This window comes from Lagopus muta, chromosome 11, assembly GCF_023343835.1.
Source record: "Lagopus muta isolate bLagMut1 chromosome 11, bLagMut1 primary, whole genome shotgun sequence".
NCBI lineage: Eukaryota > Metazoa > Chordata > Aves > Galliformes > Phasianidae > Lagopus > Lagopus muta.
In genome coordinates this window covers 5600744-5613647 of record NC_064443.1, presented here as the reverse complement: position 1 = coordinate 5613647, position 12904 = coordinate 5600744, and the positions used below count along the sequence as shown (strand labels likewise).

The 12904-nt window shown below is 38.3% G+C and overlaps 1 protein-coding gene across 1 annotated transcript in view; it reads left to right on the top strand.

Annotated features, from left to right (window-relative positions):
* Positions 1–12904, top strand: part of NUP210 (nucleoporin 210) — a 61408-nt gene that overhangs the window by 4286 nt on the left and 44218 nt on the right. The window contains exons 2-7 of the mRNA XM_048957092.1: positions 3904–4040; positions 4632–4763; positions 7357–7453; positions 8895–9045; positions 11613–11745; positions 12584–12742. Coding sequence (XP_048813049.1) covers positions 3904–4040; positions 4632–4763; positions 7357–7453; positions 8895–9045; positions 11613–11745; positions 12584–12742 — 809 coding nt within the window. The remainder of the gene's footprint in view (positions 1–3903; positions 4041–4631; positions 4764–7356; positions 7454–8894; positions 9046–11612; positions 11746–12583; positions 12743–12904) is intronic.

The window sequence follows — 12904 nt, the reverse complement described above, 5'->3', positions numbered from 1 at the left end:
GCTGTCACTGCTGGACATCTATGAATTGCTCTACAAGTTTTGCTCTCATGTGGATGTGGATCATCTAAGCTTGAAGGGTGTCTACATATGACAAGGTTTCAGAGGCTGGATAGTCTGAAACAACGCAAAATGCAAAGTCTGTTTCAGAATGAAACTACCATTTTTAACTGAATTTTCTATTTTGAAATGAGGTTAAGGTAATATCAGAAAAACGCATGTAGGGAAACCTTTACTTGTTGCATTCTTTTAGTTGCATGTTTCCAGTTCAGAAACACCAAGCTGACTAGCAGGGGGATAGTGCAGCATGCTGTTTCCTCTCCTGCAGGCAAGATACAAAGATAAGCACTTGCAGTAAAATGCTTTGGGCCACCTGTTGATTTGACAAAGTATGCAAGTTAGCTGGGCTGTGTCGGATTGTGAAAACAATCACCACTGGCTAACTTGGCCTCCTCTGAAGTTAATGTCATGTCAACTGATCACTTTATACATCTTCTGAGTGAAAGCTTCATTCTTGGCTCATTTTGTGGCGTGTGATGTTTCCATTTGCCTTTAAAGCAGAACTGGATGGAGGATTTCTTGCTGCTTTTTGTTTTCCCAGTGCATTGCAAAACATCCTATGAGAGGACTGAGTGAGCAATATAGATAATCTCCCACTGGATAGTTGCAAATCCTTGTTTGTTTTTTTTTTCTTTTTTTTTTGGAGTGGGATCAGTTTCCATATCCTCGATTCTCTAGGAATATAGTTTTTATCATATAACTGCAGTTGCCTGTATGCTATTCTGCCTCATGTTCTTTTTTGTATGCCAGCAGTGTTAGCCTCTAGAGTGGGCTAACGCTGCTGGCATACAAAACGAGCAGAAATAAGGCAGTTACTGCATTGGTCAATCTAGTCCTATGAAACTCCTTAAAACCTTTACTGTCTGCTTTCTCTGGTTGTGCATCTGCCTACATACCTGAATATTCTGAAATATTCAATTTGGTTATGGTACATCTCTGCAAAGGTGGATTTTTGCTCATTTAATCAGTTACATTTAGTCCAAAGAGCTGACAAAGCAATGTAATATGTGGAAGCAATGCAAATCAGTAGTGTTTTCCTGGATGTAGGGAAATAATGTTTTGCCTTATCTTTAAACCAGCTGATAAGAAGATTAAATATAATCCTTGAAATATTCGTATGTGATATCACAGAACAGTAAATAAAAATACAGGAATGGAGCTGGATAGATCCATAGGTGTAATCTTGCCACTCAGCTCTGTGTCCAAGAGAGAAAAGCTTACGAATGAAATGGAAATAAGTGAGAGGGCTGGCTGTCATAATTGCAACTTCTGTGAGTTTTTCCATAAGTAGGGGAAATAAATATTGGCACTTCTCTTAGCTTTCTTTCACCTCCACCTCATCCTTTTTTCTAGTTCCCCCCCCCCCCCCCCCCCCCCCCTTCCCACCTCACTCCTCCTAGAGGCTGATATGAGATTGAGAGCTCATGCCAGACATGCTTCCCATTGCTTGCTTCTCAGGATCTAATTTTGACCTCTGACAAGCCTAGCTTTCAATATATATCACACACTGGTGTGCTGCTGAAGACCTGCTGTAAGTGGAAGATGATATAATTTGCACTCTTTTGTGTCATTTTAAAGTAGAAGTTTCTTGTCTAGGACACAAGAGCGAGCCATTTATGTCTTGCAGCAGAGTAATGCCACTATAATATATAGCCTACTTGATTATGCCTTATCCTTTCTGTGCTTGACCCTGACTCGGACATCTGAAAACACAGTGTGTTTTGACAAATGATACAGAGGGTTCATCAAATATTTTGTGGTTTTGGTGTTTAAAAAAACAAGCAAACAAACAAGACAGAAATCAGGCAAATTGCTTTGTGATGTTAATCTCGGTAGGCCCTACGTCACCTACTCAGTTCAGGTAATTGCCTCAGATAAGCAGGCATCCTGTCAGTAATAAAATCAAAAATGTAGCGTCAACTAAAGAGTTAGCCCATATCCAGCCGTAAAAGCTTAGAATTTTCTTTATAATTGTAGAGCTTATCTAAGTTTACAGCTAAAATTCAACTGAAACTATTTCTTTGTTCCTTTTTCTAATGTGAAAATTATTCTGTAATTCAGTTTAGTTCTGTAATGCTATTATTAGTGCTAACTGTAGTTGCTATGTACTGAAATAATGATATATTAAAAGAACAAATACAGCGAAACCCCTGTTGTGCAGTAAACAATCAATTTCAGACTGTAAAAAAGCCAGATCTTCAATTAATCAAAAATTCTCATGGCAGAGAATATTAATGTGAAGAACTAAATAATAAAACTCAATTCCATAGGTACATGCTTATTTTAAACTGCCTGAATGCTTATTAAGTCAGGTCTGCAAGCTCAGCTTAAAAAGCCTACAGGAGAAAAGATTGCCTGGTTGTGAATACTAATCTTGTTAGGGAACTTGCTAAATGTTGGCAAACTGTTTCGTGCTTGCTTAGGAAGCTACAGAATAACAGGAAAATAAAGAATTGGTGATTCTGAAATAAGTAGCTTTAAAGCAGATGTAAATGTGCTGGTAACATACAAACACAGCATTATTGTAGAGCCACTGTGAAGCCAGTATAAAAATATGTTGATATTTGTGGGCACTGCTTAGGTATCTCAAATCTAACAAAACATTTTGAAAATTCAAAGTTAGCTGTTATGACTGTTGTTTTAAAATCCTTTAAGACTGGTCTTTCTGTAAGCAAAACATTGCTGGAGGCACACCAATAATATGAAGTAATAATTCATTGAATTAATGGATCTTGCCCAAGATAAGCATATTATAATGCTTTGTGGTGTCTAATGATCCTGTGTGCCTCCAATTAGCAGGCACAATTAAAAATGTTCCAGCTGGGCTTTTGTGCCCTTGGATGACAGGCTTTTGGGGCCTCGCTGCCTGCACAGGTATAACAGGATAAAATCCATACCCATATGCAGGTAATCAGAGAGGTGGCACAGAGTTATTTTTGTTTCCTGTGAAGTTCCTGTAAGGAAAGCAAGATGTTCCTGCCTCAGTGGCTGCTTTGAGCTGAATAGATTTTTGAATCAATAGATGTTTTGTTTCGTACACTTGGATTTGTCACCCAGGTTGTGTTTCTGACCTTACTCCAGTGCTTCCAGGCCAAGCGGTCGGTGTTTGCCTAGACTGTGACTGGTATCACTTGGAAAGCTGAGTGTATTGAGATATTTTATGAAACAGGTACGTTGTTAGTCAACAGGAAAGCTGTCTTCACTCCTTTGGATTGGTTGGTTAAACCAGCAACAGGAGTAAGTAAAACCAGCCTCTGAATACGGGCATGTGTGGTACTGCTGTTGGTTTGCAAACTGCCTCCAAACCTTTGCTGATTTATAAGATATTTCCCATGGATCAGAGGTAGATGTTTTTGAACCTCCTTGCAACGAAAAGTCAGAATCCAATTAATGCCATCATCTTAACCCGGTGGGAATCTACTAAATGGTTTAGATTGCATTTGTCAGACAGAAAAATGGCTCCATCAGAACTGTAGTAAGTGATCAGGCCAGAGGTTTTGTAACTTTGTAAACAGCTGGAGATAGCTCTAAAGAGGCTGAATTGCCCCACCTGTGAAGTCGTCACAGTAGGGAGGGCACTGCTTTTGTCTGCCTTGGCTCTGGAAGGGTGGTTGGACTAGATGATCTGGCAGGTCGTTTCCAACCTTGTGATTCTGTGCTGGGCTTCTGGTCTGTGCTTTTCCCATTCTCAGCCCAAGCTTGCTTTTGCTGAAGTCCCTGAGGAGCTGTTGCAATTCATCTCCAGTGAAAGTATAATGTAAAGTATTTTGATGGCTTTATGCTAGCCTTTTGATTTCTCTACGGCTGTAGTTCAAACACTGCTAATACAACTATTTAATCTTGTAGGTCCTCCACCAGGCCAGAGGTTGCGAGCATAGAGCCTGCAGATCAGGGTGAGCGCCAGTGTTCGCAGAAGGCAGTTGTGCAGGCACGGTCCTCACAGCCCACACGTCTGACAAGTATCATCTTTGCTGAAGATACAAGTAAGTTCTAACTTTTGTTAGGTAATTAATTAAAAAATAATAATACATGGAGGTGAAAGTTGAAAACAGCTTGTCTTTTAGAAGGCTGGAAATTGCCTTTATGTCTGTCAGACAATGTACCTGCTTAGTTTTTAGAATGATAGATATGCAAAAACAGATGGTTGAATAATTATCTTGCAGTCACTAAATCACAGTGACATAGGATTTTACGGTCGCTGGGTAGCAGTCATTAAGTTCTCTAGGATGTGAGCTGTGTCTGACAATTGCACTGTACAAACACTTAATATATACTCGGAAAATGTCTGTTACTGTTAGTGTAGTTGGAAATGACAAATGTTTAAGATTTTTTCTCAGTGAGGAAGGGAACTGTAAAGGAGGGAGCTGCTTCTCTACTCTCCCTACTGCTTGTTTAGCCACAGTCACCATTTGACCGAGCATTTCTTAGCCAAGGTCATGACCTAATTTCACTTCCTTCAATGTCCGTGTCTTGCACCATCAGCTTAAATTTGAAGTGTATTTTGTCTTGTTACTGATGTTGTTTGGATGATGAGCACATCCAGTGCTACTGATTTTGTGTGATTTCTCTTGAAGTGACTGGACAGGTTCTTCGTTGTGATGCTATAGTTGATATAATTCATGGCATACAAATCGTATCCACAACAAGAGAGCTCTATCTTGAAGATTCACCTCTAGAGCTAAAAATTCAAGCTTTAGATTCAGAAGGTAAGCGATTTATTAGTGCTGAAACACTTTGTTGTCTGATATATTGAATATTAAAAGCAGAGCTGACTAATCTAAAGGAAGTTCTCTGGATAACATATTCAATAATCTATTAATTTTGTTTAGGTATAAAACCTACATACTCAACTACCTGAATAAGAAAATCAAATGCTACTTGATTTCCAGTGTCTTTTCCCTGCCTTTTTTCCTTAATTGCCCACAGTAGCGCTAAGAGTAGTTTTGAAAATTAGAATTTAAAGTCAGTAAAATAAAGATGTCAGCTGTTAGCAATTATACCTTCAGGTCAGGACTAAGAATATAATGTAAGAAGTTGTTGCAGTACTTGTTCTGTTGAAATATCATGTTAGGATTTAACTAGGCTGAGGATTTTGAAGCAGTCCGTTTTACTTTTCTTCTCTCTTTTTCCTTTTGACTGTGGTAATCTAAAGAATTTTGTGAAGGGACATTTTGAGTCTAACCAAACGTAGCAGGACATTCAGGGATGATGTTAAGGACCAATCACCAATCCCTTAATCATTACGGAAGCACTCATTATTGGGAAGTGTAATTCAGGCTCATGAACGTCAGTGTACGTGGGTTAAGTCCATATTTATTAAGAGCATGAAACTTCTGCTCTTTGTTGTCTGCTCCATCAGAACGAACTGTGGTACTGGTTTAAAAAAATATGCTTTTTTCTACAGTCTATTTTCGTGCACACATGAACACTCTTGCAAACTAAATGATATTTAGGACAGCTAGTGGGAAGGAAATGACAGGTTATAAACAGCTCTAAATGCTTGACTTGTTCATTTAGGGTAGTTAATGAGCCCATCGTGTATCAGTTTATTTGTCAAGCCAACATTACAGGTTATGTGTGGCACTGTGCTAACAGCATAAGGTTCTTTTTATATTATGTGTAATACCAGATTCTTGGTTTGATATTTCTGCAAATTCTCAAGCGTGCTTGATGGACAAATTTCCCTTGGACACTGCCTAAGTTAGAGTTTGAACAGGAGCAGAGGTTTAACAACCAGAACGAACCTTTACTTTAGAGTGAAAAGACACTGAAAGAAGCTATTTATTACAAGCCTTAAGATTAAACATCCCAGACTAAGTTTCAGAGATTGGAAAACACTCCAAGCTTTGAAAATCAAGTTTCTTTTAATCAAAAAAACTTTTTTGATTAAAAGGTTTGCACCTGGGAGAACTTTGGACATCTTGGACAGTGAGTGTATTTCTCCACTGCCCCTCTTGTTGGAGTAAGAAAAAGTGTAATACAGCTTTGCAAAGCTAGAATTTGTATAATTAAAATGTTAAACTTAACTACATGTTAAATAATGTAATTCCAAGCAATTTTAATTATATTTTCATGTACATTTGGAGTTCTTTGTTTAAAATCCTATTTATTTGGGATTTATGGCTCTGTGGGAACTGTTGAGTCCTGGCCTGAACCACTGATTGAGAACCTGGGGAAAGGACCCAGGCAGCCTTGGGAGCACAGGTGAAAGCAATTCAGCTGTGTGTCAGGAAGCCTGGCTGCACCTCTCTTAGACGTCATTGAAGGGCTGACTGCCACTGGGGAAGGATCTCTGGCTGGAGATTCCTTCTTGCTGGAGCTTTCCCCTGCAATCTCCAGCTACGAGTGAGCAGTCTTCTTCCCTTCTTTTATAAAACCTTTCTGTGGTGCCAATCCTTTGTTGTTACGCTTTGTCACATCATATTGATCTGTCCAGTTGCTACAATGGCTGTCTGTACTAAGTTGTAAAAAATGAGAAAGGCAGTGTAATACGCAGGTTGTACAATTCTGTCTTAAAATCTTTTTGTGGCTTTATGATATGGTAAACCTGAAAGCACAGTAGTTTGAGAACACATTTTCTTTGATTCTTGTTTTATTGTAAATGCAAATACCAGAGGGAGGAACACAATTGAAAATATACTTCAAAATCAGTGCTGGCATTTATTTGTCCCAGTGGATGCTGCAATTCAGAGCAAGGCCTACGCTGAAATTATCCTTCAGATAATAATCCTTCAGATTAGCAGCTCATTGTACTTAATTGTAATCATGAAATATCCCTGCTTTGTCTGTTTATTCCATTTTGCTCCTTGTTAATATTTACTATTTTGCAGTCTTTTGGCTCAGCTTTTAGAAAAAAGGTGTTAAAAAGTGGAGCAATAGATGTGGGGAGTGTAGTTCATCAGTGCTGTGATCTCATGTTTCCCAAAAGGCATCTGATGCCCACATTTCTAAGTGAAAGGTGTTGGGTTTTCTTGTTTTCAAGTCCTGCCAATATTCAAGAAGCAGTAAGGTTTTTGTAGTTAAAGGGGTGGCTGGTGCTGAGAATATCTTAAGAGCAGCTGTCTGCACCTATCCTTCATTCAGCCCCTATCTGGTGGCTTCTGTGAAAAACAGAATGATCTTGAATTTGCACACTTCAGTAAAGCAAAATAGAATGTGAATTCCGTAGCTAAGTACTGATAGAATAGTGACAGTGTTCCTCCTAGGGATAAGAGAGAATTCCAGGGGAAACTAACTTTTGTTCCAGGAAGGCTCTACGGCTGTTAGTAATTCTGTTTTATTGTAATTGCTGGTTTGTAGGAAACACTTTCAGCACGTTGGCAGGGTTAGTGTTCGACTGGACGATAGTAAAGGACACAGAGGCTGATGGCTTCTCAGATTCCCACAATGCATTGCGGTAAGTTCATTTATGTTGTTCTCAAATTAAAAACAAACAAATAAACAATGAAACTCCTGTCCTTTAAGTTTCTGTGTAAATATTTCCCCGTTTCTAGGCAGTTTACCCAGTGAGCACTTAAGATAATGCTTACGTGTTGGTTGGAGTATGTGTATATATGTATTTTTGTTTGTTTGAACTGTCCACTCAACAGCCTGACACTTTCATCTCTATTTAATTGAAAAACTGATGGTGCTAATGAGCAGTCCAGGTGTCTCTAATCTAGTAACTAGAGAACGAGTATTGTGCAAAAAATCCAGAAAGGGGCTCTCTCAACTCAGATTACTTCAGGTGTCAGTCAGCACCCAGTTCTAATGTTGAAATAGCTTTCAAAGTAACTAACCTTTAAATGAGAAAGAACCAAAAGGCTGCTTGCAGGTTTGGTACGGCTCACAAGGCCAGATGAAATCACTGAATTCCATCTGTTAAGGCAATGAGTAGAAAGCACTCACTTGATAACTAAGTCATGGTGCTTGCTTCATTACCAGTACTGGTTCTGAAAATAAATTGATTGGAAATTAGTGATTTTTTTTTTTGTTTTTCCCCAACTCATTAATGAGTTGAGTGTTTTCAGTGTCCTTGTATAGTTGGGAAATACTGTTCTGTCCATGTAAAGGAGGTAGAGTTTTTCCTCAGAAGTCGGAGAGCTCATCTGTGGCAGGAGTAGGAATAGAGATCAAGTTCATGATTTTCTTTGCTCCTATGTTTCTGCCCAGATCACTTCATGTCTTGTTTTGTTTTTGGCTTTTTATTTATGTGCTCTGCCATTTTATAGTGTTGATTTTATTATTCTAGTTTTAACTTAGAGTAATGGAACTATAATGGCTTCAAACAGAAATGTCAGTTTCCATTTCTATTAAACTAACTCAAATTAGGGACTGTTCCACATTTTCTTGTTGTATTCTGCCAGTTTTATCTTTACACTGACACCAACATGTTGGAAATAAAACAGAGTCAGCACACTGGGATCCTGTTTTGTCTGTCTTTTTTTCTTCCTAGTCATTTATTAAATACACCCAAGCTTCTTTATAGAGGTCAGAGTTGTGTTCTGGTTTGTTAAGCTGTTGCTTTTATAAACATAAGCTGTGGGGTCTTTCACATCTGCCGTTCCACAGTAATGCAGAGCTTTTGCAGTCTACACCTACTGTAAAAACTGAGGAACTGTTATTGGAAGCGTGCAGTTGTCTGATACCTTTTGAAAGCTGGCAAACAAGCTTCAAACAAACTTATCAGTCACATAAATTAGCTGCAGATATGTTCAAGAATAAGTAAAATTTGGATATCTAGTCCCAGGCAGACATCTTAAATTTGCAAAAAACCATGGGAATAGCTGGGAATAGATGGTGTTTCTCTACTGGTTTATAAAGATGGTTAATTTTTATGCTCTCTTTCTGCCTTTCAGTATACTCAAGTTTTTAGAATCCACTTATATTCCACCCTCTTACATATCAGAGATGGAAAAAGTTGCCAAGCAAGGAGATACAATTTTGGTGTCTGGAATGAAAACAGGGAGTTCTAAATTAAAAGCAAGAATACAGGAGAGCGTCTATAAGGTAAGAAACTTGCATGCATCCTTCTATTTTTTAAATTTAGTCTTACAGTTCTCTGTTACAGTAGTATATTGCTATATTGTTTCCAATATCATCTGTTGCCATTGTGGGTATCAGTGCTGCATCTCAGTCTTACTGGATCGACTCCATGATCAGTGTCACAGGAGGTGCTAATTTTGTTCTCTGTGTTGGAGCTTGATGCAGCCATCTTAACCCAGCACAAGTACCAGAAATTGTTCCTAAACCAGACTCTGACGAAGGCCCCATGGCTGAGCAGCACTCTTCAAATACTTCTATGAGATTTTATTACTACTGCCAGCCATTTGTCTTACGTATCTGATGAGGATCATGCTGATAGTAGTAATACATCCAGTAGTACATCGGCTTTTTAGGTCTTTCTGTTTCACTGGGTGTTTTTTTGTTTTTTTTAAACTAGAACTTTTTAGGTCTTTTTTGAATTAATAAATAACTGGAATGAAAATTGCTATCTTGGATGTACTTTTATTTCCTATTGTGCCTGCGATGACCGTCATACAACTTCTTGGTTTGTATTTAATTCCACCTTGTTAGATCTTGGTTTCCAAGATAGAGCTTTAGAATGAAAATGTCAGTGATGCAGGAGAGCTCAGCTCCTGTGTTGGCAGTTTTCCCAGCAGTTACAGAACCACAATAGTTCTTTCTTTGTAACAGTGTGACAGTTTTTCATTTAACTCTGGTAACAGTAAGTAAAACCATCGCAGTTGCCTGTAAATTTTAAGGGGAATACTTGGCATTTTGCTGCTATCAACCTTAAGAAATCTTTGTATACAACATCGTGCTTTTTTCTGAAGTTCATCTCGTATCTGCAGTCTGGTTTTGAGGTTTTTGTGTTGCTACATATTTAATGTTTTTACTTAAGCTAGAATTACCTAACCCATACCTGTAAAAATTGTTCTCTGAAAATATTCTAGGTAACGCTAGTAGAAATAATGGAGCATATTAAGAACAGTTTTTTTTTGTGAAGTTCTGCCTTTGATAAGTAATTCAATATATAGTTGCCCTAAAATTATGCAGTATTAAAGACAAACTCCTTATTGATACTTTTTCTTGAATGCTTCTAGCTTGATTTGTTTTGTCTTACATTTTTCTGAATTAATTTTGAGCCGATACAGTAAACGCAATTGAAATGCCATTACTTGCATTTGCAGTTCTTTGCTGGTGTTTGGTAGTTCATTTAAATCTTTCAATGCTGCCAGACTGCACATTTTTAGTGAGTATCCCTCGAACAACTGCAGTAGAATTTATACAGTTGTCTGCTGTATTTCTAATGTAGTAAATCAGTGAATTTGATACAGACTACGTAATGAAGTTACAAATGATGTTTTATGGAGGCATCTTTCTTTTACAGTAGGGGAAGTAAATTTCAGTGTCTGAATAGTAACTGTGCTGCTGTGTATCTGTCCCAAGCATTTCTGTATTCTCCCAAAAACTTAACCAAAATTATGTCCAACACAGACTTGTTTTTCTTCAGCCTTGCATAACATTACCAAACTGTGCATAGATGGGAATTGTTTCTCACTTTTAGTTGCTGGGGAGACTTGTGGTAAAAAGGGAATGAAGTAAAAGAAATTCTTTCTGGAATGTGTCCAGAAGAATTTCATTTCACTTTTCTTTTTGAACCATGTCCAGATGATTCCTCCTCTGTCTCCATTTCTCTCTTTGAAAATGAATAGATAGTGAATATTTGAAGTACAAGACATGGTGCATTAATGTTTGTAGATACTTCTGAGACCCGTAGCTTCTAGATGTTGTATTGTTCTAAGTTATCAACCAGCTCCTGCTGCTAAACCAGGAGCTAGGGAGGGGGAAAAAAAAAGACTAAAGGGGATAAAAACTTGTGCTCAAAACTGCAGTGGTAGATGAACACAGCTAACCCACTAGTGCTAAAGCAGCTGCATAATGCCATGGAGGGTAAGTTTTCACAGCAGTATCGATGCTGATGCTGGGAAGATATCAGAGCAGATTCATGTATCAGCACTGCTGGCTTCTGCCAAGCAAGTAGTGGCCAGGCATCGCTCTGCATGTACCCATCTGGGGCTCAAGAATGGTGTCTGGTGGATGTGAAGAATGGGAAGGCTCTGCCATCCCCCTGGCACAAAGCAATTCCAGTTTGTGTTCACTTAATGTTACAGGTTTACATCACTAAGATAATTGAGCAGTCAAAGTCAGATTTTCTTTGAGTGCTTTGACAATTTTTTTTCCCTTTTTTAACAGGGAAAAAAAATCCCTCCTTACACTGAATCCCACTCTCCTAAATATCTTTCTCTTGTCATTTACATGTTAAATTATTAATTCAGTTACTTTTAAGGGCTTGCATAGATTTGAATAAGTTTTCTTGTCTATTTTTCATTAACTTATTTTTGCATTTGACGTAATCTATGTACATTTCCCTGTCTGTGCAAATCTTAAGATGATAATAAAGAGCTAATTAAAGAAAGAAATGCTTTGAATTTATAGGTTTTAAGTTATTGCAGTATGGTATGTTTCAAACAAGTGAATTGGTTTTTTTTCTTTTTCTCCTCAATCAATAGCATGTACCTCCAGCAGAAGTCAGATTGCTTATTCTGGAAAACATCCTTTTGAATCCAGCATACGATGTTTATCTTCTAGTAGGAACATCAATAAAGTACAGAGTTCAGAAAATAAGACAAGGGAAGATTACAGGTTTGCCCTGTTTTTTCTTTCGTTCTTTCTTTTTCTTTGAGATGAGGTATGAGTTTTTCACTGCAGAGAAATTTTTGATAGGTTTAGATAGCTTTGTTAATATTTAACATTGTTTTTCTGAACCCCAGTGATGCAGTCGTTCAGAATTTCTCTCACAAAAATTACGCTTTTAAAAAGTGTACTCACAGATTTGTTCAGGACACAAAGCTGAGGGCAACTGAAGGGTTGGTGCTGTAGTTCTGATTCTGCACTGACAGAGAAACCGTGTCTGACTTTCTTAGTTAAACTGAATTGAGATTAGTGCCTTTGCTAACAGGGATTGTCCTCTTGACAAATGAGTTTCTTGCACTACTACAAGAGTTGGTCAGCTGGCTTTGCCTGCACTTACAGGTGTGGAAGTTTCTAATTTCCTCCGTTGTTACAAAGAGCCTGTGCTGTTAATAATTCCCTTAAACAAAGAAAACTGACAGCTAGATATGAAGCATTTTACTAGGCCTGCCATCAGCTTGTAGCACAGGATGGAGCAGCAGAAATTATCGGTAACTTATAAAAAGTAATGTCACCACTTTTGAAGCTGGGAACGAATCAGATGTTAGGTCTGAGCAGTGGGTGACACTAGTTGGAAACTGCACTTCAAAGAAATGCAAACGAAGCAGGCAGCTCACTTTCGTGTGTGCACATGTTGATCACAGAAGCGCTATTTTTACAAGCCATTAAAAATACTGATTTAATGCGTGTTCTAGACATCAATAAAAAATTAATCAGCGATAATTAGCGGCATCCAAACACTGACATATTTGCTTTTATTGTTTCATGTGTTGTCTCGTTTTATGTCCAGAATTAATGATGCCGTCTGATCAGTATGAGCTGCAGCTCCAGAACAACGTGCTTGGCCCTGAGGGAGACCCATCCTGGCCAGTCGCCAGGTTGGACCAGGAAACATCCATTGTAACTGCAATGCAGCAGGGACAAACTAATCTCATACTTGGACACAAGAGTATCCTTCCAAGGTGATGCTTTTCCATCCAGATCCTTGTGGCAGGAGACAAACTTTGTTCCCTTTGTAGCACAGAGAGGTGAAATGGTGTGTATGTGTACCAACAGCCTTGAAAATCAGGAGCACCTGGTGGGGACATGAAGAGCTGTATACAGCTGTGAA